Source organism: Balaenoptera physalus, assembly GCF_965194825.1.
Source record: "Balaenoptera physalus genome assembly, chromosome: 3".
NCBI classification, from domain to species: domain Eukaryota; kingdom Metazoa; phylum Chordata; class Mammalia; order Artiodactyla; family Balaenopteridae; genus Balaenoptera; species Balaenoptera physalus.
Window position 1 is genome coordinate 66554898 of NC_138890.1, and position 21988 is coordinate 66576885.

At 54.3% G+C, this 21988-nt stretch overlaps 1 protein-coding gene and 1 long non-coding RNA gene across 9 annotated transcripts in view; one reads left to right on the forward strand and one right to left on the reverse strand.

Annotated features, from left to right (window-relative positions):
• Positions 1–21988, reverse strand: part of LOC309657420 — a 1054509-nt gene that overhangs the window by 636878 nt on the left and 395643 nt on the right. The gene's annotated exons all lie outside the window — the stretch shown is intronic.
• Positions 1–21988, forward strand: part of FSTL4 (follistatin like 4) — a 734694-nt gene that overhangs the window by 575457 nt on the left and 137249 nt on the right. For all 8 annotated transcript variants that reach the window (XM_082454719.1, XM_082454713.1, XM_082454715.1 and 5 more), the window contains 2 exons: positions 1924–2117; positions 5559–5682. In XM_082454719.1, coding sequence (XP_082310845.1) covers positions 1924–2117; positions 5559–5682 — 318 coding nt within the window. The remainder of the gene's footprint in view (positions 1–1923; positions 2118–5558; positions 5683–21988) is intronic.

The window sequence follows — 21988 nt, forward strand, 5'->3', positions numbered from 1 at the left end:
CATGAATGCCTGTTCCCAGAAAAGCCTGACAGGCCCTCCGGTGCAGGTCCCTGCAGATCCCCCCACAGAGACTTCCACTGCCGTCTCCACCAAAGCTTCTCTCTCCACTCAGATACCGCATCCAGCTTCCATCCATTTGCCAGGACTAGTTTCACCCTCCTGGAGGCTGGAGGCCAGGATTTGGGCAAAGCTCTTCCTCTACTTTCCCCAGACTGACCTTTGTCCAGGCTCAGGAAGCAGAGCCCAGCAGGCTGCCACGTCTTCCCCTGGGCGGGAGTGTGTGGTCATGGGACACGGCCACAATTTTCAACGCCGTACAGACTTGAGAATCGGGTTTGCCAACCAGGGGCCCTACGAGCTCCCAGGAACGGATACCCTACAAGGCCAAAGAGGGGTGGGTAAGCTGTTCTTGTCAGAGCATAGAAACTCCCAGAGAGCAAATAGATTTGATTATATTGAACACAGCAATTGATTTTTTTCTAAATAAACATTCAGGAGGAGATGGTAACAGGCGTCTGTTTCTGGCAAGAATCAATTGACGCCAAATTGGAAGAAAATCTAGAAACACAAACAAGCACAAGAGAAAGTGATTGGACCGTCCAGGCTTGTCTAGGGAGGCAGGGAGAGAAACAGACAGACTTCCCCACCAGCACTCTCCCCACCAAGCAGCTCCCGTTTGTTGCTCTTCAGCAAATGCAGTTCCAATAATGACAAGGGGGAGAGTAGCTATCATTTTATGAGCCCTTACTAGGTGCCAAGCCACTGCTGTGCCTTTTATGTGCGTATCTTATTTAACCCTCCTAACAGCCCTATGTGGGAGGCACTGCTCTCCCCACTTCACAGATGAAATCACTGAGGCACCTTATGCAAGGTACACACTCAGGCGGCCACAGAGCTGGGACTCAAACCCGGTGGACTCCAGATCCAGTGCTCTCCAGCAGCCCTGAGCTAGGACCTGGTGCCCTAAACTGGCCTTGGAATTAAGGGGAAGAGCCCCAGGCCCCAGACACTCCCTTCCCAGCAGGGCACTGGCTTCAACCTGGACTGGATGAGGAGGAGCCACACCCATGCTCCAGCGCTCAGCAGAGCCAGGTGCTGGAGTACAGATTCCACCCCGGGAGGTGGGGCAGTGGGGCCAGAGAGGCTCTCCCGCTCGCTGACAGCCCGGCAGCCTCCACTCACGGTGCAGCCCTGTGCGGGGGGCACCCTCATGGCCTGTTGCCAGCGAGGTAAACTATGTCATGTCACAGTGCATCACAGGCCTCATTTGCCAGAACACCGTGTGGTTCGGATGCTGTGGGCCAAGCATGGCCATGATAAAAGGCCTAAGAGCAACGGGCTGTGCGCTTTGCTTTTAATTTTGTAAAAGCTGCCTTTTGTTTCTTGGTCGTAGGCTTGTGTACTCATGTTCGTTTTGAAGTAATCCAGCTCTGGGAGTGTACCTAATTAACTTAAGCAGGGCGTATTAGTCCTGTTAACTGGAACTCGATAATCTATGAGGCCAAGGATTCCAAAGCAGCCTTTAAGGTAGGATTAAGGCAAAGATGAGCTATTACAAAATGGAATCGGGGCGGCTTTCCTAAAGCCGCTGTGGGGCTGCACTGGGACTTCCCCTGGACGAATCTCCCCATTCCGTCTGGCAGTCACTCTGTGTCTGGCTGTAGTAGGTGCTCAATAAACATTTGTGAGATGAACAAACAGGCTCCTTCCAGCATTTGCATCATGTGTAGCATGTATCCAGTGCTCAATAAATATTTATGGGACGGACTGGTGGACAGACGGACGAATAGGTCTCATGTACTCCGGTAACACCCTGCACTGCACATAGTGAATGCCCAGTAACTGCCGATGGGTGGGGTGCATGGGGGTCTTCTCGAGACCAGGGGAGGAGTCTGGCTGCAATAACCCCGTCTTCTCTTCCAGGTGACCCGTGCACCATGGCCGACTACGCCCGCCTGAAGAAGGCCCTTCTGGCGCTGCAGACCCGCCTGCAGTCACTCCATGAAGGGGACAGCAGACAAGACCCTGCTTCCCAGAAGCGGCTCCTGGTGGAATCTCTGTTTAAGGACTTGGATGTAGACGGGGATGGCCACCTCAGCCGCTCTGAACTGACCCAGGTGGGTACGGCATTCGGTGAAATTGCATTACGGAGGAATCCAGTTTTCCATTCCGCATGTGAAGGAAGAGAACCGGGAGATCCACGTGGGGAGAGGCATTTGTAACCGTCTCTGTAATGGGATGCCGAGGAGGCCTTGCTCCTGCAAGAGAAAGCCATCTCCCGGGAGTCGGAGAGCTTGTGTTTAACACCTCTTGAGAATATCTGACAAACAGAACAATGTCAGTGTCTCCTTCCCACCAGCCACCTTCAGCCAATATTTACAAACAAGCTCTGAGGCCCTCTCAGCTAGCTGGCGAAACACACACTGCACACCGGCTGGGCTCTGAGGTTTTCATTAGGAAATAAGTCTTTTCTTCCTGAGTCCTTTGCTTTCCTCAGCAGGAAGGTTCAAAGGAAGCAGGTTTGGTTCCCCCCAGACACTTTTGGAGCTGTAACCTGGGTGTCCCCAGGTCCTCTCCGCTAGGACCTCGCCCTTTGCGGTATCCAGGAATCAGTAGCCCGCACCCCAGCCTGCTGGCTTGCAGGAAGCCCTGTGGCCACCCCCAAACACTGCTCTTCCCTTTGAGAAAACACTTGGACGGGGCCTCCCTCCCGGACACAGCACACGTGTCCCTTTGTCCAGCTACAAGGTGGTACAAGGGCCTGGAGCATCTGCAGCAAAAAGAAGCGAGGAAGGAGCAACCTAGGGCACCAGGCAGTCCAGTTGCAGGGTGGGCCTGTTGGGTGCTGGTGGCAGAAAGGCAGGCTGGGTGGGCCCGAGGGCCTGAGTTCCTGCTCCTACTCTGCTGGTTTGCCTCTGAGGGCCTGGGGCCCTGGAGCCACACCAGGGGCAAAGATATGGAGGGAGGACGAGGTCAGGAAGGGTGGGAGGGCCTAGCAGCTCTGCCCCAGAGACCACGGAGTGCCCCCCACCAGAGGACAGGTAATAGGATGAGTCCCCACCTTTGATGCTTCTTTAAAGAATCCTTCACAAGGCACAGCAATGACCTCATCAAAGCTGTGACCAGGTCACCAGGAAGGCCCAGGCTAGGGAGGGTCCTGACATTTACGGAACACCCGCTGTGGGCTCGGCACTAAGCAAGGCCCTTTACTTGTGATGCACCTAACACAGATGTGTTCCTCACTCGGAGGGAGAATAGCTACGAGCGCAGACTTCACGGTCAGACTGCCTGAGTTCAGGTCCAGCTCCAGCATTTACAGGGACCTAGTGGGTCTAGGCAGACAACTTCACCTCTCTGTGCCTCGTTTCTTCTCTGTGACTGTCACAGGGTCATCGGGAGGGTTAGATGAGCTAAGACACGTGAAGTTCTCAGCCTAGCGCCCGGCACGCGGCACATTCTCAGTAAGTGACAGCCGTCAGCATCATTTCGTCATCATCACCTTTATTGTTGGTATTATTTCCTCCTTAAACCTTTCAGCCACCCTTTGCTGTGTGGTAGGTGCTAGTGTTATCCTCACTTCCCAAGTATTTTTAGATGAGGAAGCAGCTCCAAGAAATCAAGAGACTTGCCTGCAGAGTGTGTACTACCTAAAACATGGTGAACTAAGACGAAAGCCGGGGGCCGGGGGGTGGGGGGGGGGGGGTGGTGAATGGACCTGCTCTCCTCACGGTACAGGGGGCTCCCTGGGAGGAGGGCTCCCACCACAGGCTCCACCTGATGCTCTCCAAGTCTGTGGGGATGACAGATGCCCATAAAATCTGAGTACAGAGCAGTTATCCAGATGCTTCCCCACGCAGGGTCCCCTTCTCAAGTCCAGCCAGTCCAGAGCCTGCTTCCAGGGAGTGGGTTGGGAAACACAGATCCTAAGGCGTTTGCAGATCCCGCCCTCCCCCCGCTCACCCACACCTGGCAGCATGCGCAAGTCCATCCACGGCCCGCACCCCGGGAGGCCTCCCAGGCACATGCCTGCCTGCATGTCACCACTTCCAGCAACACTCAGCCCCCAGCTATGGCTAAGAGCCCAAGGGGCAGGGCCAGGGACCCACAGGTGACCCACGCCGCTCTGGGGAGAGCCCAGGTCCTGTTAGTTACGGTTACCTGTGAGAAGAGCCATCTGGCGATTCGATTCCCCACAATACAGGCTGTGCGGGGAGCCCGGAGGGCAGGCGTTTTCTCCTTATTTAACAGGGGCAGCTGTGGGCTCTTGGTGCCCCAGGCCAACGTGGCTCCTGGTAGCTGCCAGGTAAACAGAACCTTCCTGGGCGCATTGCTCTAACCTGGCAGAGACATGCCCCGAGGCACCTGAAGCCATTAACAAGCATGGTAATTGGACTATGATTTCCCCTTTAAAATTTAATGTGTTTAAAGTCCATTTCATAAATCTGCCGAGCAGGGGCCAGCTAAAATGGGACTTTCCTTGACACTGAATCAGAGGCATCAGGGAAAAACTTGTCAGTCCTATGAAAAGTTAATCAATTTCCAATACAGAAATAGGCAAAGGGAAATTTCCATCTTTGGAAGATTGATTTCGGGCGTTACGGTTGATCGCCCTTTTATCGAACACTCTTACTTGCTGGGTGAAGGGTCATTTTTTTAACATTATCACATTAAATTGCCTTTAACATAGCAGGCCCAGCTGAGACTGTTAAATAAAGAGGAAATGCCTCTGTTCCCCTCTCCCCGCAAAAATAAAATCATTTTCTTTCTTCTGAGATTTCCTTCTGAGCATTTTCCTTGCAAGACTCTAGTTCCAGACACACATGCCAAAACGTGACTGGTCACGCTGGGGAGTCCTCTGCCCTGTGGCCCAGGCCACATCCAGAGAGGAGTTCACGGGGGCCCCCCGTGGTCCCCGCGACAGAATCCTAAGGGTAGTGGTTTGTGTTCCTGGCAGGACAGGGCAGGCAGAGACGGGGGCCCAAGCCTGTGTCGGTAGAATGGCCGTTTCCCCTTCCCCGGGGGAGTGCTGTGGCTAGGACGTGCTGCCCTGAGATTGGAGTGGGCTGGTGGAGGCGGGGAGGGGAACACTGATGGAGCAGTGACCTTCCAGCTCTACATAGCTGGGAGCCACTGAGTTCGGCCACTGTTTGCTGGGCTTATTTGATCAGGCCCCTTCTCTTCCCTGTTTCCCCATCTACAACGTGAAGGGGTAGATCAGGTGACCACAGGATCCTTCCCACCTCAGACTGTCTGGGGTCTGTTTGCCCAGGCAGGGAGAAGACAGACCTGAATGCTAATCCCCAGTCGGCCCCAATCACTGGGTGACCTTGGTAAAGTCCCTTCCCTCTCTGAGCCTCAGTTTTCTCATGCATAAAATGAGAGGATCAAACAAGACAATACCAAAGAGATCTGGATGCTCCTCATGGCCCACCGAGCTGTCGCTGGAGTACACACACACACACACACACACACACACACACACACACACACTCTTCCGGCAGTGCCCACAGCTCTGAACTCACTCGCGGTTCTAGCCTCGCTCCCTTTCTCACCCGCAGCACGTGCTGAAGGAGCAGGCCCTGGAAGAGGACTTCCTGGGATGCTCACCAGGCGACCTCCTCCGATTTGATGACTACAACAAAGACGGCTTCCTGACCCTCCATGAGTTCTACACAGCCTTCCGTAAGTCAGGCCCCAGTCGGGGCTCGCAGTGGGCAAACAGACATTCCTGCACCAAGATGGTGTCAGGGGCCTGGAGTCTGTCCTTGGTTGTTTCCAAGATTGGCTTCTTCTGTAGGTGAAAGCAGTTGAATTTGTTTTGCTACAAGCCTGAGCTTTAAGGGAAGAATGAGGAGGGTAGGGGTTGGGGGGGACTCGCTCTGCTCCTTTTGGATAAAGTTTCTTCGTGCTGTTGCTATTGTTTGAGGGACCCGGGACTGCGACGTGAGCACGGTTGGGAGGGCACTGCCTCACATCGCTAGGGGATTCTGTGACTGCACGTGGTGGGAGCAGATGTTAGGGTTCTCCCCAGGCGGCGGCCTGGCCCCGTCAGGGAACCCTGCCTGGGGGTAAATCCTGCAGGAGGGCGCTGGAGGCGTGGCCAGGCAGGAGAGGGAGCAGTTACTGTGAAGGATGATGAAGAGCAAGGGTCCTGGCTAATGAGAGGCAGGGGAATCCCTGGAGAAGAAGAGACAGGGGGTGCTCTACCTGAAAACGGCGGAGGTGCCCGGAGTGGACCCTCTGTGCAGTCGCTGGTACATATGGCGAGTGGGTAGGGCAGCTGAAGGACGCAGGTCTTCTCCCTGAGGTGCTCCCCCAAGACATGACCTCACGCCAACCATAGCTGGGGCTGGAACAGGGCTTCCAAGAGACGCGACATGCAGGAAGGAGCCCCAGGTAACTCCAGACAAGCTCACTAGGAGAGGAGAAGGAAGGGTGATGCAGGGGCCCTAACTCGAGACAAGAGGGGACATTCTTGGCCCCAAAGAGGTGAAGCCCCTTTATGACAGACAGCATTCAGGCTCTGCTTAAAGCAGGTAATGTGTGTGCCCTGTGTGAGGCGCCCTTGGACGTGACCTGCAAGCTCACAGCTCCTACCTGCAGGCCCTGGAACTGGGGAAGCAGGAGTGAGATCCCCAGGGTGCCCTAAGTACTCTGTGCCACAGGTCCTGGCATCCTCGGCCCCGGCCCCAGCCTGTACCTGGAGTTCCACCTTCCAGGAAGGTATTCCTGCTTCGTGTCAACATCTCCGTGTGCTATTGTTATTCCAAACATTCACAAGGCCTGAGAATCCTTGTGATTTGTTGGCAAGAAGAGCTTGTGGCAGATAGAAGAGGTACTCATGTGACCTAAGAGGAGAAAAATGAGTGTGATTCTTCCCTGTGGGAAATGTCCATGAGCTTGTTGCAGGCGGTGCCTTTCCAGTCCACGACGTCCCTGTTACCAAGGCCCAAAGTCCAACCCCCAGTTCCCGGGCTCTGCTTGATATACGGTGACTAGGTGTGGGTCCCCAGCCTCCTCCTTCCTGCCCACGGTTAAAACCCATATCTACATCTGGTGGTTCATAATACGGTGTGAATGACTGTAGGCTCAATCTGCTGTGGGAGGGATTTGCTTTGTGGATTGAGGAGCTTATCCCATGAAATAAATCTCTAAACTTTAGAATGTATGGAAGTATCAGCAACTCCAGAGATCTAGCTCATGAGACGATTCTTAGATTTTCAGGACTTTTGCAAGGCAAACAGTGAAATGGTTGGTAGCTTTAAATCAGCCATAGTAGGAGTGTTTACAACACAGAAATCCACACTACACAAATGCTACAGAAGGGCGAGGGCGCTCTTCTCCCTCTGGAGAGCCCATTGTTAGGCACTGACCTGCACACGCTGGACGAGACCCTCCCTCCTCTCCTGTCCTCAGCATCACCTCCCGCAAGCTCCTCTCCATCCAGCTTCCCCAAACGGAGCCCTCTTGATGATGCTATTCCCACAGGACATGAACAAAAAGAGAGTAGATGTCAGGGCAGATGACAGGGTGAGCTGCCCTCCACATCAGGGAAGCAGCGGCATGCTCTCTGGGGGCAGTTCTGAGGTGCTTTGTGCGCTCAAGCCCCTCTGGAAAAGGAACTGTAACGAAAAAGATCAGTGCCTTTTAAGAGCTGGGGGCCAAGGCTGGACTTCAAGGACTTGGGGGATACACTGAGCATTGCACTCAGATGTCCCACAATGGCATCATTAGACAGAGAATGGCACTGCTTAGGTACCGTCCTGGTACCTGGTGCCACAGAAGCCTCTAGCGCATGAGCCCACTCCGTGAGAATTGGTCTGGGACCAAATAGGAGCTAATGGCTCTACTTTCAAGGAAATGGCAGCATCCCTGTTACCCCTGATGAAAGAGAAGCCCTCCCTGGACTCCCTAGTGAAGGTCATTAGGAGCAGGGGCTGCCCGTGGAAAAGGAGGGAAGTCCTTGCTTCACCTCCTGCCATATATCCCATGCACAGCAATGTGCTGTCTGTTTCCCTCATTCCTGGATTATTATTTGAAAAGCTTTATAATCACCGTTTTTAAAGCAAATTAGATTCTGCTGTCACCTTGGACTTGTTTTGAACCTGGCAGCTAAACCATTCATCACAGCCCAACCCAAATAATAGATATGCAATAAAACATAAACTCGCAGCCATTAAGGAAGCTGCAGCATGAGTTAACCTTGCCATAGAGGCCCCACACTCGGCCACTCGGAGCACACAGGATCAATGGTCTTTCAAAGTCACAAGAACTCTAAATTCCCATTGCTCTGGGAATGGATTTATGGTTCAGTGAATGTTAAATAGGAAATTGAAATGAGACATATAGGTACAACTTATTAACCAGAAATCAATGGGCATTAAAGAAATCTCCCTAAAACTCAGAAAGTAATATCTGAAACATTTCAGCAACAACATCTTGGGTTTAATTTTCAAAACTGCAGCTGACAGGCTGGCAAAAGTTGAGGCTTTAAAATTGTATTTTTTAGTCTCTATTTTGCCAGGATCCTTGGGTACCAGGCAGGGCAGGGTCTGTGGGGTGACTCCTGGCACAGACTCGGCTGCTCTATTTTTTTTTTTTTTTTTTTTAATTTTTTTAATTTTATTTATTTATGGCTGTGTTGGGTCTTCGTTTCTGTACGAGGGCTTTCTCTAGTTGTGGCAAGCGGGAGCCACTCTTCATCACGGTGCGCGGGCCTCTTACTATCGCGGCCTCTCTTGTTGCGGAGCACAGGCTCCAGACGCACAGGCTCAGTAATTATGGCTCACGGGCCCAGCCGCTCCGCGGCATGTGGGATCTTCCCAGACCAGGGCTCGAACCCGTGTCCCCTGCATTGGCAGGCGGATTCTCAACCACTGCGCCACCACGGAAGCCCGGCTGCTCTATTAAAGGATGGGTCTAGGGGACTTTTCCCTGGAGAAGTGGGTTGTATTTATGAGTTTTTGGTGTTGCGGGTGGATCTCCTAAATCTCGTCTTCTCATGCAGCTGGCGTAGCCCGGGCTGGGCTGATGTTTGCCATTGTCTATGGATGGCTGAGGGCAATGCCAGGAATCCTAGGGCTGGTGGCTGCCACGCTCAGTTGAGCCGGTTCGTGATGGGGCTGCACCTTCCTCCTGGCTTTGCAGAACAGGTGACCCTCCCCCTGAGGAGGGCAGAGGACAGATCCCTTAGCCGTGGAAGTCAGGTCAGCCTCTTTCTGTCAGAAGGTGGGAAGGCTGCAAATCACCCGTCTCTGTACAGTGATGGCAGTGGAATAGGAGGGTGGCCTCCCTCTCTTCCTCTATTTGTCACCCAAACATTCTCTGCAGGTTGCTTTTGGCTTTCCAAATCACAGGCTGATCTCGGAACTAAAGACACAGTGTCTCCTCAGCACGTGTCCCCCACCCTTCCTCCCCACTCCTCCCTCCGCGTCCCTAACAAGCCCCAGAACCTCCCGTCCCTGCTATGAGGCAGAGACCCAGCCCCAAGGGTTGCTGGTAAGCGTGGTGCATGCCAGCCTGTCTGTTCATCTCGATAAAGAAATCTAAAAGTTGCTTGCTTAAAAATCTTTCTCATAATGCATGTTTTTGCACTTTTCTGAATGCTTGGGTTGGGATCATGGGAAAAACGTGTTGCTTTAAATGAGGATTTTTCTCTCACTTTGAATTCGTTACAAGTTCCTTCTGCTTTTTAGAAAGATACTTGTCCTTTTCATTAATCCTATGAGAGCAATGCGCTGCATGCAAAGGAAGGGTTTGCGCAGCTCGCGGTGCAGGATCAAGGGCTTCCCGTGTTAACGTCCCGGGCTCACAGGTGCACAGTGTCCAGGAGGAATACCCGTGTCAGGCGGACCGCAGGGAGCTGATTGTGTGAGAGTCAGGTGCCCTCCCTCAGCTCCAGGCAAGCAGGAAGGAAAACAGTGATTTAATCTGATTACTGCAATACCTCTGTATCCAGGGCAACTCTGTGAAACAGAGGAGGTGGTCACTTGGCGAATTTCCAGCTGTTTTTCTGCCATTGTTTCTGCGTAATGAAAGGATGGTTACGGCTTCACCTCGCACATCAATGAAAGGATGGTTATGGCTTCACCTCGCACATCGTTATCCTCTGGAATGAATAATGCCCGCCCAGGCCAGGCGCCGTGCCAGACACGTTTTCTTAGTCAGCCCTCACAGCCTCCCTGTGATGGTAAAACAACGGCAGCCATCCCTCCCCCAAATCTATCCAGCTCTTTATCCATGTAGCATGAGTTCAGACAGGAAATTCAGCTGGTAAGAATACCACTTTATCCTACTCTGTTCATTTCCTTAGTTTGGGACAGTGAATAGCAAAATTTCAGATAGCATGGGGTTTATCAAAAATTTTATCTGAGTCTATTTGGCTCTTGAGTTTGGAGAGCAGGAGTAACCTGTGCGCTGGTGTCGGTGTTGGCGGATGCTAAGACCATCAGTGTGATGACTGCCCAACCCCAACATGTGTGATGCCTCATGCCGGACTTGCAAATCAAGGGGCAAAAAACGGATTCACTGCCCTTGGTCCCTCATTTGCTCAAGGGCATAAAACAGCTAAATTGGAGTGGCCACTGGAGGAACTGGAAACTGGTATCAGGTGCTGTGAGTCTCACCACCCCCTGCCAAGGACTTTCTCCTCACCTCCAGTAGACAGAGGGGCTCCAAAAAAGTTTCCATGTGAGCTTCAGTGCCCCTGAAGCCAATATCAGTGTGCCATCTGAATGCTTTTTTGCTTGTTAATATTGCTTTAGTTAGTAATGAGCTCTTACTACTTGAGTCATATAAAATGATACCTAACATTTATCATGTGTCAGCACTGTGATTATGTCCCAATTTTACAGATGAAAAAACTGAAACTCAGAGAAGTTAAGTAGCTAACCCAAAGTCACACAACCAGCAGGTAGGAGAACCCAAATGCCTGGTTCCAGAAACATTTCATGCATTTAAACACAGGTTGCAACTCATCAGCATTCTCCATTAAGGAGAATCTCACTGTCCCCACCGTGGGTTTCCCTGAATTTCAAGTCCCAGCTCAATGGTCTTGTCCTCCAGGAAGTCTTCCTTAATTTCTCTCCTCTACCAAGCCCCACACGCTTTCCTCTGTGTGCCAGTAGCCCTGGGTTCATCTCTACACAGTAATAAGACTGTGGCCTGGTGGTTGAGTGTGGACTGAGTCAGACCTTGTTCAAATCCTTGTTCTGCCACTTACTAGCTGTGTGACCTTGGACAGGTCTTTACCAGAGGTTAAGCTGAGCTTCAAGCGCCTTAACTATAAAATGGGTATACTAACCACCGCATAGTGTTACTCAGCACTAAATGAGATAATACGTGTAAAGTGATTAGAATGATACCTTGTATATGATAAGTGCTAGGTAATCATTAGCCAGGTAGGTCAATGATGGAGGTGATGATGGTGATGATGAAGATTTCCGTGTGTTCCCAGCCCCTCCCTCCCAGCCCCTGTCACTCTGTGCCACACTGTTGTCATCTGGCCTGTATTAGTCCATAGGCTCCATGAGGCCAGGGGCTGTTTTGCTCACCATGTGCTCATGGCAAGCAGAGGCATCCAAGCACAGTGTCACCAAGGGTCACGGAGGGCCTTAGCATGTCTCCGGGGGGGCAGAGGAAGCAGCTTGCTGGGGCCTCACAGGTGGGATCACTGGTGGGGGAGCACCAGCCAGGCCAGACCAGGCCAGAGGGCACCTCCACGGACGCCCCAATCTGCTGGATGAGTGACTGGGGTGTGAGGTGAGCCCCTGATGCCCACATGGGCCTAATGCTCCCTTAATGAAGACAAAAGCTGCTTGTCCCATATCTCGTCCTGCTCCCAGGGCCGCTGACTGGCCGTTCAGCCTCCTCGGGACACGTGTTCTGTTAGTCTGTTAGGTCACCTGCCCGCTGCTTAATTACCCCCACTCCCGACAACTATGTGTGCAGACAAGGGCTCATGCTCAGAGCCGCTCCTCAGCCCATAGCCACATGCCCAGTAGAGGCAGCAGACCCTGGCTGTGAGCGGTCCAGGCTCAGCCCCACGGCTCCTGCCCTGCTTCCACACCAGGAGGTCAGCTTTGCCATCTTGGTGCAAATCTGTGCACCTTGGAAAATAATTCACTAGCATGGAATGTGGGTTTGCGCTTCCTCCTAGACTCTGGCACAGGCCCCTGCCGGGCCCCGCGGCCATCTCCCTCCCACCTAAGGCCACATCACAAAGCCAGCACCCACGGAGGAGGACACAGCATGCCCTGCTGAAAACTGGAGCCCCTGGCAGCTTGAGGCCCCCAAGCTGGGCCCTGGCAGGCTGGGAGGACCAGCCTCTGGATCACAGCCACTGAGCACAGAGACCCAGCCTCCCTGACTCAGGCCAGCGCCAGAAAAGGCAGCCACGCTGTTACTGGAGCACCGTAGGAAGACTGGGCGCATCTGCCCTGGTGCTGGTGTGGGCCAGGCTCTGACAGGAGGGAGCATCTGGGCAGGGAACCTCTGGCCCATTCTCTCCACACAGGTACACGTGGAGTGCAGGGTCCACTGAGGGGCCGGGCGGGCGACCAGAACACTTTAGGGGAGCCTGGCCAGGGCAGGGAGAGCACGCATGAGGAAAGGTGCAGACACAGAAGAGGAAGCTTAGAAGGAGGAAAACATTAGGTCAGCCAACACTCCCAGAGCCCAAGCACCAGGCAGGGGACACAGCATGAGCAAGGCCCCCAAGCCCTGCCTGCAGGGAGCTTGTAGTAGTTGGGAAACAGAACAACCACCAAATACAGCAGGAGCTGGGACAGAGAATAACCGGGTGCAGGCTCGGCAGGGAGGCCTGCACACAGAACTGGGGATGATCAGGCAAAGGGGGAGGAGAAAGGGTCCTGGACAGATGCGGGGAGGGTGTGGTCCCAAAGGGGCAAAGGACTTGGAGTGAGTCAGGAGGCTGTCACGAGGCGCGATGGCTGACCAGTGGGGCCCTAGAGGGCAGATCTCGGACAGAGGGGCCGGGCCAGGAGAAGGCCAACTTCGCTTGGATCTGCGAGGGCCTACCCCAGCTGGCCGGCGGGCCTGGCAGGAGCTGCTGGGGAGTGGTGAGGCCCCTTCACTGCGGGTATGCACCCTGCCTCCCCCCGCACCCCCCCTTATACCCCATAAGGCGCTGGAGAGAGCACTGAGCATCACGTGGAAAGCCAGACTTCGCCTTGGAAGCCCTGTTAGCTTCAGATCTCCAGTGATGACTGTCAGGATGATAAAGTGAGCAGGGCTGTTGTCTAAGGTCCCAAGGAACTGATGCTCCAGTGCCTGAACTCTGTCCTTCCGGGCTCTCCCTTCTCTGTGAAAGTGGAAACGCAGCCGAGGGCGTGCTCGCCCCTCCAACAGCCCCAGCTGGGCAGGAAAGGCCATTGGCAGCCCGTGATGGGGTGTGGGGGAGGGGCGGTGTTCAGTGAGTGCCTTACCCCCATGGGGAGCCAGGGTGGTAAAATGGGGCCCCCCATGCATGTATCAGGGTTCTGGGGTGAAAAAGTGTCGCCCGGCATCACACCATGGAGGGGTCAGTTCTGAGCCAGAACTGCTGTTCACCAGCCACCTTGCCCTCTGCTAGTTTCTCCTTGGAATTTTCAAACCCACACGGCCTCTTTCCCATCTCCAGTGGTTTGCTGCTACAGCTGCACTCTTGGTCCCACTTTCTAGCGTTGTCTGGAGCTGAGTTTTCAAGCACTTTCCATTTTTAAAGATTGCAGCTGGAGGCTGTCAATGGCCTCAGTGCAGAGCAATTGAATAGTAGAAAATGAACTTGTTACAGGTTGTTACTGAAAATCTATTATATACAAATTGCAAAGAAAACTCATTAAAATATGATGCGTTGGTGATATTTTTTAAAACCCTCCTCTTCGAGGGAGAGGCAGGGGCAGGGTGGCTGGATACCTTGTTTCTCCCTGTTCCGAGGTAAGAACTCACGGTGGGACTCCAGGCCAGGCTGTGGATCTTATGCTCATGTGCCACCCAGCCAGCCTGACTTGAAGTTTCGCATAGAACAGAAATGTTAGTAAATACTCAGAAATGGCTGCAGAGGAAACAAAAAATTTCATTACAAAGATATAAAAGGAGAACAATTTAAATGTCAACTTTTTACCAGGATAGTACCTTATTATCCTCATAAATTTCACTGTTTTTGCAAAACTTTTGTGAGGACTTCAAGGACCTAAACGTGCAGTTAAGCACTAAAGGTCACATTACTGATTTCCAAGCTTGCTCCCTGGGATTAAGGTGCTGGGAAGGCTTGGGATGTGAATGGGTGAGCTGTCCAGAGCCCAGATCTCCGAGGGGCTCCTCAGATGCCGAGGCTGCGTCTCAGGCTCCAGGCGAGAGCCCAGAAAGCAAGGGAGAGTGCCCCCCAGCTCGCTGCCTCCTCGTCCTACCGGCAACACCCGCGTGCCAGTGTGGATGTGGCCTGGGGGTGGTGTGGGCGCTGTGGCACCTGAGACCCCCATGGTCTGAGGCGTGGAGAAGCCCTGCCTGCTATGTGCCTGAGAGGTGAGCCTTCCCAGGGCTGTGCACTCCTGGGGAGGATACTTGGAGCATAAATCACTGTCCTGTGCCTTGTGGTCTTTCCTTCGTCTCTAGCCACCTCCTTTCAGGCTCTGTGACAGCGCCCCGCAAGACCTCCCCGGCCACTACCACTCTGCAGGCCCAGCTTGTGGGCCGGGCAAGGAACAGAGTGCTGGGGAGCGACGGGGTGAGGGCTCTGCTTACATGGGCACAGCAACCAACGGGGTGGGCAGCATATGGGCCACTCTTGGGGCTGGGGGCACTCGCAAGCCCCAGCACCAGGGTGGCCCCTGGCAGGAGTGGCTGGAGAGCCGGGCTCTGGGCGCAGACCGGACCTGGATAGGCGGAGGGAGTTGTCTTCTCCTGGGAGAGGAGAAGGGAAGGGCAAGGAACGCCCAAGCTGCTGCTGCCTGCCTGAAACAGGCATTCGGGCGGCACGTGAGGGGCTGGTCGGAGACCCTGGTGACCCATCCAGGTGTCCTCTGCACCGGCCACAGCTGCTGGCTCTCAGGTCCTTACCTTATCGTGACTAGTACTCAGCAACTCTCCAGCCCCGAAGGCTGAGGGTGCCTCCTACTGGCCCAGGGCCCAGGTCCTTCTGCTGGGCCTGGGACTGAGGGGAGGGAAGATGGTAGGTGGTGGATGTATGGGCGGAGCCCACGTGACCAAGAGTACCTGAACACAGAAAGCAGCAGAAGGGACGCAACAGAAGCAAACCCAGGAGGCAAGAGGGCGAAGGAAGGTAGGGACTGCGTCTGAGAGCAGGCAAGGTTGTTATTGCCTGAGGCATTTTGTTGCAGCTGGAGGACAAGGGAGCAGGAGAGAGAGACAGAAGCCTAGAGCTTTCCACAAGGTGGCTATTCAGCCTGGTATATAGTAGGTGCTTGATAAACACTTGTTGAAAGGATTAACGACCACGATGGATTTTTCTAAATCTCAGCAAAGCAAAAAGGTTCAAAGCAGTTGTAGCGGTTCCCAGAGAGAATGCAGAACAGTCAGGCGGTTCTCTGGTGGTGGAGGTCATCCTACTGCCCACGTGTGGCACTGGCTGGGGTCAGCTGCCCACCGTTGTTCCTCAGGGATGTCGGGTTATCTGGATCACTGGGTTGGCAGAGAGGTGCCCTCTGCCGAGACAGCTCCCACCCCTGCTGTACTTCACTCACCCCTCTCCTGGTGGGACTTGTTTTTCCCCAAAAGCTGGCCCTCTGAGGGGAGAGCGCAAAGCCACCTGTAGATCCCTTTATAACTACGGCATCTGACAAGTCCTTACCAAATGCCTCCTGGAGGCTCCAGGCTGGATGCTGTAAGGAGGAGGCCCCAGGCCAGGGAGGGGACTGGGATTCAAATGCCCTTCGCAGTAAAATGGGGACTTGGGAGGTGTCCCCCCTGACGGAGGAGAACATGTTCCTATTCTGGGTAGGAGGCAAGCTACTCACGGCCGTGTGCTCCAAGCCCCGAGTTCCTGCCTCAGCTCACACAGGATTTGGTGGGGTTCTGAGGGCCTCAGACCTTTGCCTCCACTTCTGGACTCTGCTGTTGTTCTTGGACCCGTGGGATCCAGGCTGGGCCTAGGACAAACAATGTGCGTTACCCGTCTGTTGAACTGCGGGAGGACTCAGCAGAGGTCCAGGCAGGAAAGCAGTTTCATTCTCCTCCGTGCAGACTTTCCAGTGAATCCTGAGGCTTCTCCTGCCTGTGGGCTGAGGGGCAGGATGAGCTGAGGAGCCCTGAGCAGCTGGGCCACCAGCACGAAGTGGCCTTCTGGTGCTCTTTAAACATGGGGCTACTTGGCAGTGGTTTTCCATTTCGAGCTTTGGCCAGGATTCCAAGTCCCCTGGCGCGGTCCCGTTCCTGGATCCTCCACAGTACGGTCTGCCCAGGGGAGGTGGGAGGGAGGCTGTGCGTGAGCCGCCCAGGCACCCGTGAGCTGAGCCTTGGAGAGCCGTTCTGCTCCAGAAGGCATGGGCGTTTGTCTTCAGGCGCTTCAGGCACAACTGTTGGTACACTTGTCAGGACTGCAGATCGAATCCAGGTGGGAGTAGAAATGGGGCCCAAAGGACTCTGCCTTCCACAGGTGGCGGGAGGGGCAGTGAGATGGGCGGGCGGCCCCTCTGAGGCCTCCTCCGGTTCACTCATCTTCCCAAATGCTCTCGAGCCTCTCCAGACACAGCCCCACTGGCGCGGCGCTGACGGCTCTCCAGAGCACACAACGCCGCGTGCCAGACACTACTCCCATGCCTGGCAGGGCCTCCCTCCCGACCCCGAGTTCTGAGGATAAGGAAACTGAGGCCGGGGAGGCTGGGGGCCTGTGAGTTGCCCACAGCTGCTAATACAGACGCCAATACAAAGCCAGGTCTGCAGAGTCACACCTGCGCACTTAGGCACTGGCTACACACCCTGCTCTCGACGGGACCCTTTGGAGTTTCCAGTTCTTCCCCCAGAGGCCAAGCTCCAGAAAGATCCCCACGATCTTTGACTCTGGGATGGGGCAGAGGGAGGGGTCAGTGAGGCCAAATCCTCGCTGAGGGCCATTCACCACATGCTGCTGCAGAACAGCGCCCCTCACTGTGTGCTCTTTCTGGATCCCGAAGTCCGTGTGCTGCAGGTGTTTTCAGACACGTTTACCAGGTCCCCTTCCGATGACACCATGGAAAGAGCCCCTTAGGACCGGAGGGCTTCAGCCGAGGGGAAGGTGGGGCCCCAGGGAGCAGGCCTGTCACTCAGAACAGGCGTCCCCATGCTCCCTGAGGGATCAGGTCCCCCACGGAGAGATAGATGCTCTCCTCTCAGACCCAGAACCCGTCAAATAGCAACCCCTCCTCAGCTCCCACAAGTGATAGCACATCCAGAGTCTCCTCTTCCTGGGCCTGTCCAGCCCTGGTGTTGGTCCCAGTCTTCAAAAGCCCACCCCTGTGGAGCGGTACTTAGAAAAGTGCCGGTGCTTGACAGCAGGACGGCTTGGGAACAACACTGCTGTTCATGGGTGTTCAGAACCCCCTTCCCCTGAGGTCCCCCTGCTGACACCTGGGTGCAGGCTGACAGCCAAGGAGGAGCTCACCAGGCCTAGTGCTGTCCAGGCAGCAGCTGCATCCGACCACCTGTGGGGCTGCCATCACCCAGCACCCAGGGCACAGGGCACGGTGCGGGATCTAAGGGCCAGTGGAGGCCACCCATGGCTGGCTCAGACAGGACAGACGGTGGGCTGGGAGCTGGGTTGAAAAGGACTAGAGGGCAAATAAGAGCATCGACAAAGCTCTTGAGGCTGCCCAGGGCCCAGCCGGCCCTGACACCTGGGGGTGCTGAGTGGACAAGTGACACTCAGGCTCTCTCTTTCCGTGGAGACAATGGTGGTCACGTCTCCTGGACCACATCCCCCATCCTGGAGGCACGGGGTAGGTGCAAAGTGAGGGCTGAATTGGGGGTCCTGCTGTGTCATGACTAGTGGTACAGCCCTGTCCTCCCTGGGGACCCTGGTGGCCTGAGGGTTAGATCACGTACAAAATTACCATCCTGTGAACTGGTGGGCAGTCAATGAAGCACTTCCTGTTGAAGCTCAGGGCTTCAGGTTTGGGAAGAAACAGAAAATGTGGAATGTTCACAGGCAAGGCGTTGGCTGTGAGGAAAGGAGGGGATTTGGAAAGAGAGCGCGGCAGGTGTCACACCTACAGGGAGGCTTGGAGGCAACCTGGCATATCTCACCCTAAACGCAAAGGTCCAGTCTGCCCCATGGATTCTCTAACTGACTGTGCCCCACACAGTTAGAAGTTCTACTAGTTTTTCCTGGGGTCTCACTGTCCCCAGCCCCATCATTACAGAGCACCTTACCCGCCCCCCTTGCTTCCAGCCAGGGACACACACACCCCTTACCAGACAGGAGGGGAGGTGCTGGGAGACCTTCTAAGTGCTGCCTGTGTAGCTTCTAAGGGAGCAGCGGCGTGTGCTGGATGGAGAAGCAGTTGGTAGCTGCATCTAATCAAAAAAAAAAAAAAAAAAAAAAAAAAAAAAAAAAAAAAAAAAAAAGAGGAATGCCAATGTGCTTCCACTTTGAATGTTTTCCTTGCATTCTCTAAATTAACATGGGCTGAGCAGGGCTCCCGGTCCCCTAGAGTCAGCCCTCCATCATTCAGAGGCTGATTGTTCACTTTGGATTATTCATGCCCAGATTCTCCCAAGCCTCCCTGCCTCCTTGCCTCCCTGCCTACCAGCCACTGCCTCATTAGAGTTTGAAAGCAGCTCTTGTGAAGGGGAAGCAGAGACAGGAGGAGAGAAAACTCTAAGCAGCTAGGTGGGCTGCTGATTAATGTCTCTGGGCAGCAGTGGTTTTGGAGAGGAGGGCAGAACCAGGGTTAAATGGACACAGGAGGAAGAACTGGGGTTATCTGTCCATGTGGGCCCCACCTGAGCCTCCACACTCGTGTGCCCACCTCCCTTTGAAGTCAGGAGAGGTTATTGATCTTGCTTGGAGTGAAGGGCACACACCCAGCCCAAGCCCGTGATCCATGGCCACGAGGCTGCAGGCCACAGCCCCTCTGTGAGCAGCCCTAGCCGGGCAGCTGGGTAGATGAAATATTCACAGGTCCAGAGTCTAGGCAGCTCAACTTTAAAAGGCCTGTGTTGGACTAGACCAAGCCTGCTTCTTTGAAGAGCCGTGGCTCAGAAGGCTGAGGCCCTGCAGGCTCTGTAACATCTGCAAACAGAACATCTGCCAAGATGCCCAGGGTGTGGGAGGTGGCCTTCATCACAGGAAAGCAGATGGTCCTTATAATGACACAGCCAGGGGGTCTCCCCAAATGTACAGGGATGGCCTCCCGACCCTAATCCCTGTTCCTAACCCTCAGATGGGGACACTGTGATGTATGGTTGCTTCCAGGGTGAGTGGCCTGACCAGCAACTGTCCCTGCGGTCTCTGCGGAGGACAGCAAGCTTCCAGAGTGACCGAGACACCCCCGGCAGGTGTCAGATGGCTCAGCACCATGGCTTAGTTTACTGGAGGAGGTTTCCATGTGACAGCCGTGGTCTATGAAGTCACAAAACCATCAGGTTAGGAAGCTCTGAATAAACAAAAGTTTAAGGAAACGCTTCCAAATGGAAGCAACAGGTAAATATTTGCTCTCCGGTTTGCATTCATGCTTAGCAAGTGCCAGCCTGGGCCCTGGGAACATAATGGTGACCATAGCAGGCCTGGCCCTGTCACCCTGTCTACAAGTTGGTTGCTGAGGAAATGGTTTGGGGACCACACAGGGAAGCCCTCCCATGATGGGGTATTTCCTGTATGAACTGACCCAGCACCCAACACACGGTGCAGAGGCCCCAGGGCTCTGGGGCAGAGCAGCTACAGGGCCCATGATGCGTTGCAGAGCTTGCTTCTGAAGACATATAATGAATCTTGGGGAATAATAACAGCGTTAAGAGCCGATGCTTACTGAGTGCTTAGCACGTGCCTTGGCACTGTTCTAAGTGAATCCATTAGTCCTTGCGACAGTCTGTGAGGGAGGGACGGTCATTAGCCCCTTTCTGCAGAAAAAGCCCAGAAGCACCAAGCACTAGAGTAACTTGCTGCGTCTCAGAGCTGGAGTTGCAGGTCAGGATTTGAACCCAGAAGTCTGGCTTCAGAGGCCAAGCTAGGCTATACTGCCACTCAAGGAATTCTAGACGCTGTGATGCCCAGAGTGTTTCAGCAGGGCCCCTGTGGTACCTCAAATTTGTCAGGTGTTAGCCTCGTGGATGTCGGTGGCTGGGAGGGAGGGAGTGTATCCAGAGGAGGGGGCACAGCTGGCCCAGTCCCACCCACTCCCACCCCCTGCATCCTGGCCCACAAAGGCCACTGCACCAGAAGCACCCCTGCTTCTAGAGTCTGTCCTACCCACAGACCTTTGAAGGACCGCTGCAGGGGCCCTCCTCCCAGTTGGCCAGGACCGATCTGGCAAGCACTTCCAGAGGCTCCTGTGTCCAGCCTGGGGCTTCTGTGGGCTGTGAGTGACACGGAGCTGGGGCCAGTCAGGCACACAAGTACTCAGACGGAGGAGACAGGCAGCAGGGGCTGTGGCATTTGTTACCACTAATCACATTTGTTGAGTGTTAACCGGTTTTGCATTATCTTATCTAGTAACAACAATCCTTATGAAAAGGATATCGTTTATCCGACTTTTAGAGTTGAGGAAATCGAGGCACTGAAAGATTAAGTAATTTGCCCATGGTCACCCAGCTTGGACCCAGAAGGCAGAGGATTTGAACCCAGGCACTGCGGCTGCTGCGCCCTCCAGCACATCTCTGATGAGGCCACTTGTGACCACATTTAAGCCTTGGCTTGAGGGCAGATAGGAGTTTCTCCTCCGCCCCTGGCACCCTGGGGCTCCCCACACTCCATCGTTGTGCCTAATTCAATCATGAAACTGAATTTTCTTTCATTGGGGGACTGATTCCTCCTCTGTCTGGAAGGGATGTTGTAAAAATCAATTAATACGCGTTTGCAAAATGCTTTGAGATCTTGCACGTGAGACAGGACACATTAGTGCAAAACAGTTTTGGGTGATGCCATTTGGTATGAAAAATGGTCCTCTTGGCTCCTGGCCTTTTTTCAAAATGTTTTGCATCAAAGGGTGCAATTACTGATTCTGGAGGGCCTCCTGATGCAGTTGAGATAGGCCGGTGCGTCCTGCCCGCGTGGCCTCAGAGGTGCCCTTGCAGAACCTACACCCGAGCCTCCACGAGGCTCCCACCACCCCCCAGCCCCCCGAGGTTGGTCTTCACCTTAGAAGCAGGGTGCAGTCACTCACACAACAAACACCTCCTGGCAGCACTGTCCTAGGCCGTGGCATTCAGCAGGTTTCAAAACAGACACAGAGTCTCAGTCTCATGGAACTTGCATTCCAGGGAGGAGACAGAGATAAACAACAAGAGAAACATAGATTAGAAGACAAGAAGTGATTCTGAGAACAACCCAGAGGACAAGGACGGGCAGGGCAGGGGACAGGCAGCGGCCGGTGGGTGGCAGAATTTAAACACCGAACTCCAGGGAAGGCCTCACCAAGCAGGGGCTGTCTGAGCCGGGTGTTGGGGTGGGCGAGGGGCACTAGCCACAAGGTCACCTGCGGAAGACACATCCCAGGCCCTCCGGTGAGAAGAGGTCCATCCAGTGGCTGGATTGGCGTGGGAAGGAGGGGGTGAGGTCAGAGGTCCTGCAGGGCCCTGGATGCCAGCGTGAGGACTTGTTTTTACATTGAGTGAAACGGCAAGTCTTCAGAGGGTTTTGAGTTGAGGAGTGACAGGATCTGACTTTATATTCTAAAGGAATCACTCTAGCTTCTGTTGTAAGAAGAGACTGCTGCAGGCCAAGGGTGGAAGCAAGCAGACAAGTCAGGAGGCATTTACAATAATCCGCCTGAGAGATAATGGTGGCAAAGACCAAAGTGACAGGCATGACAGTGGTGAGAAGTGGTCAGTTATGGGT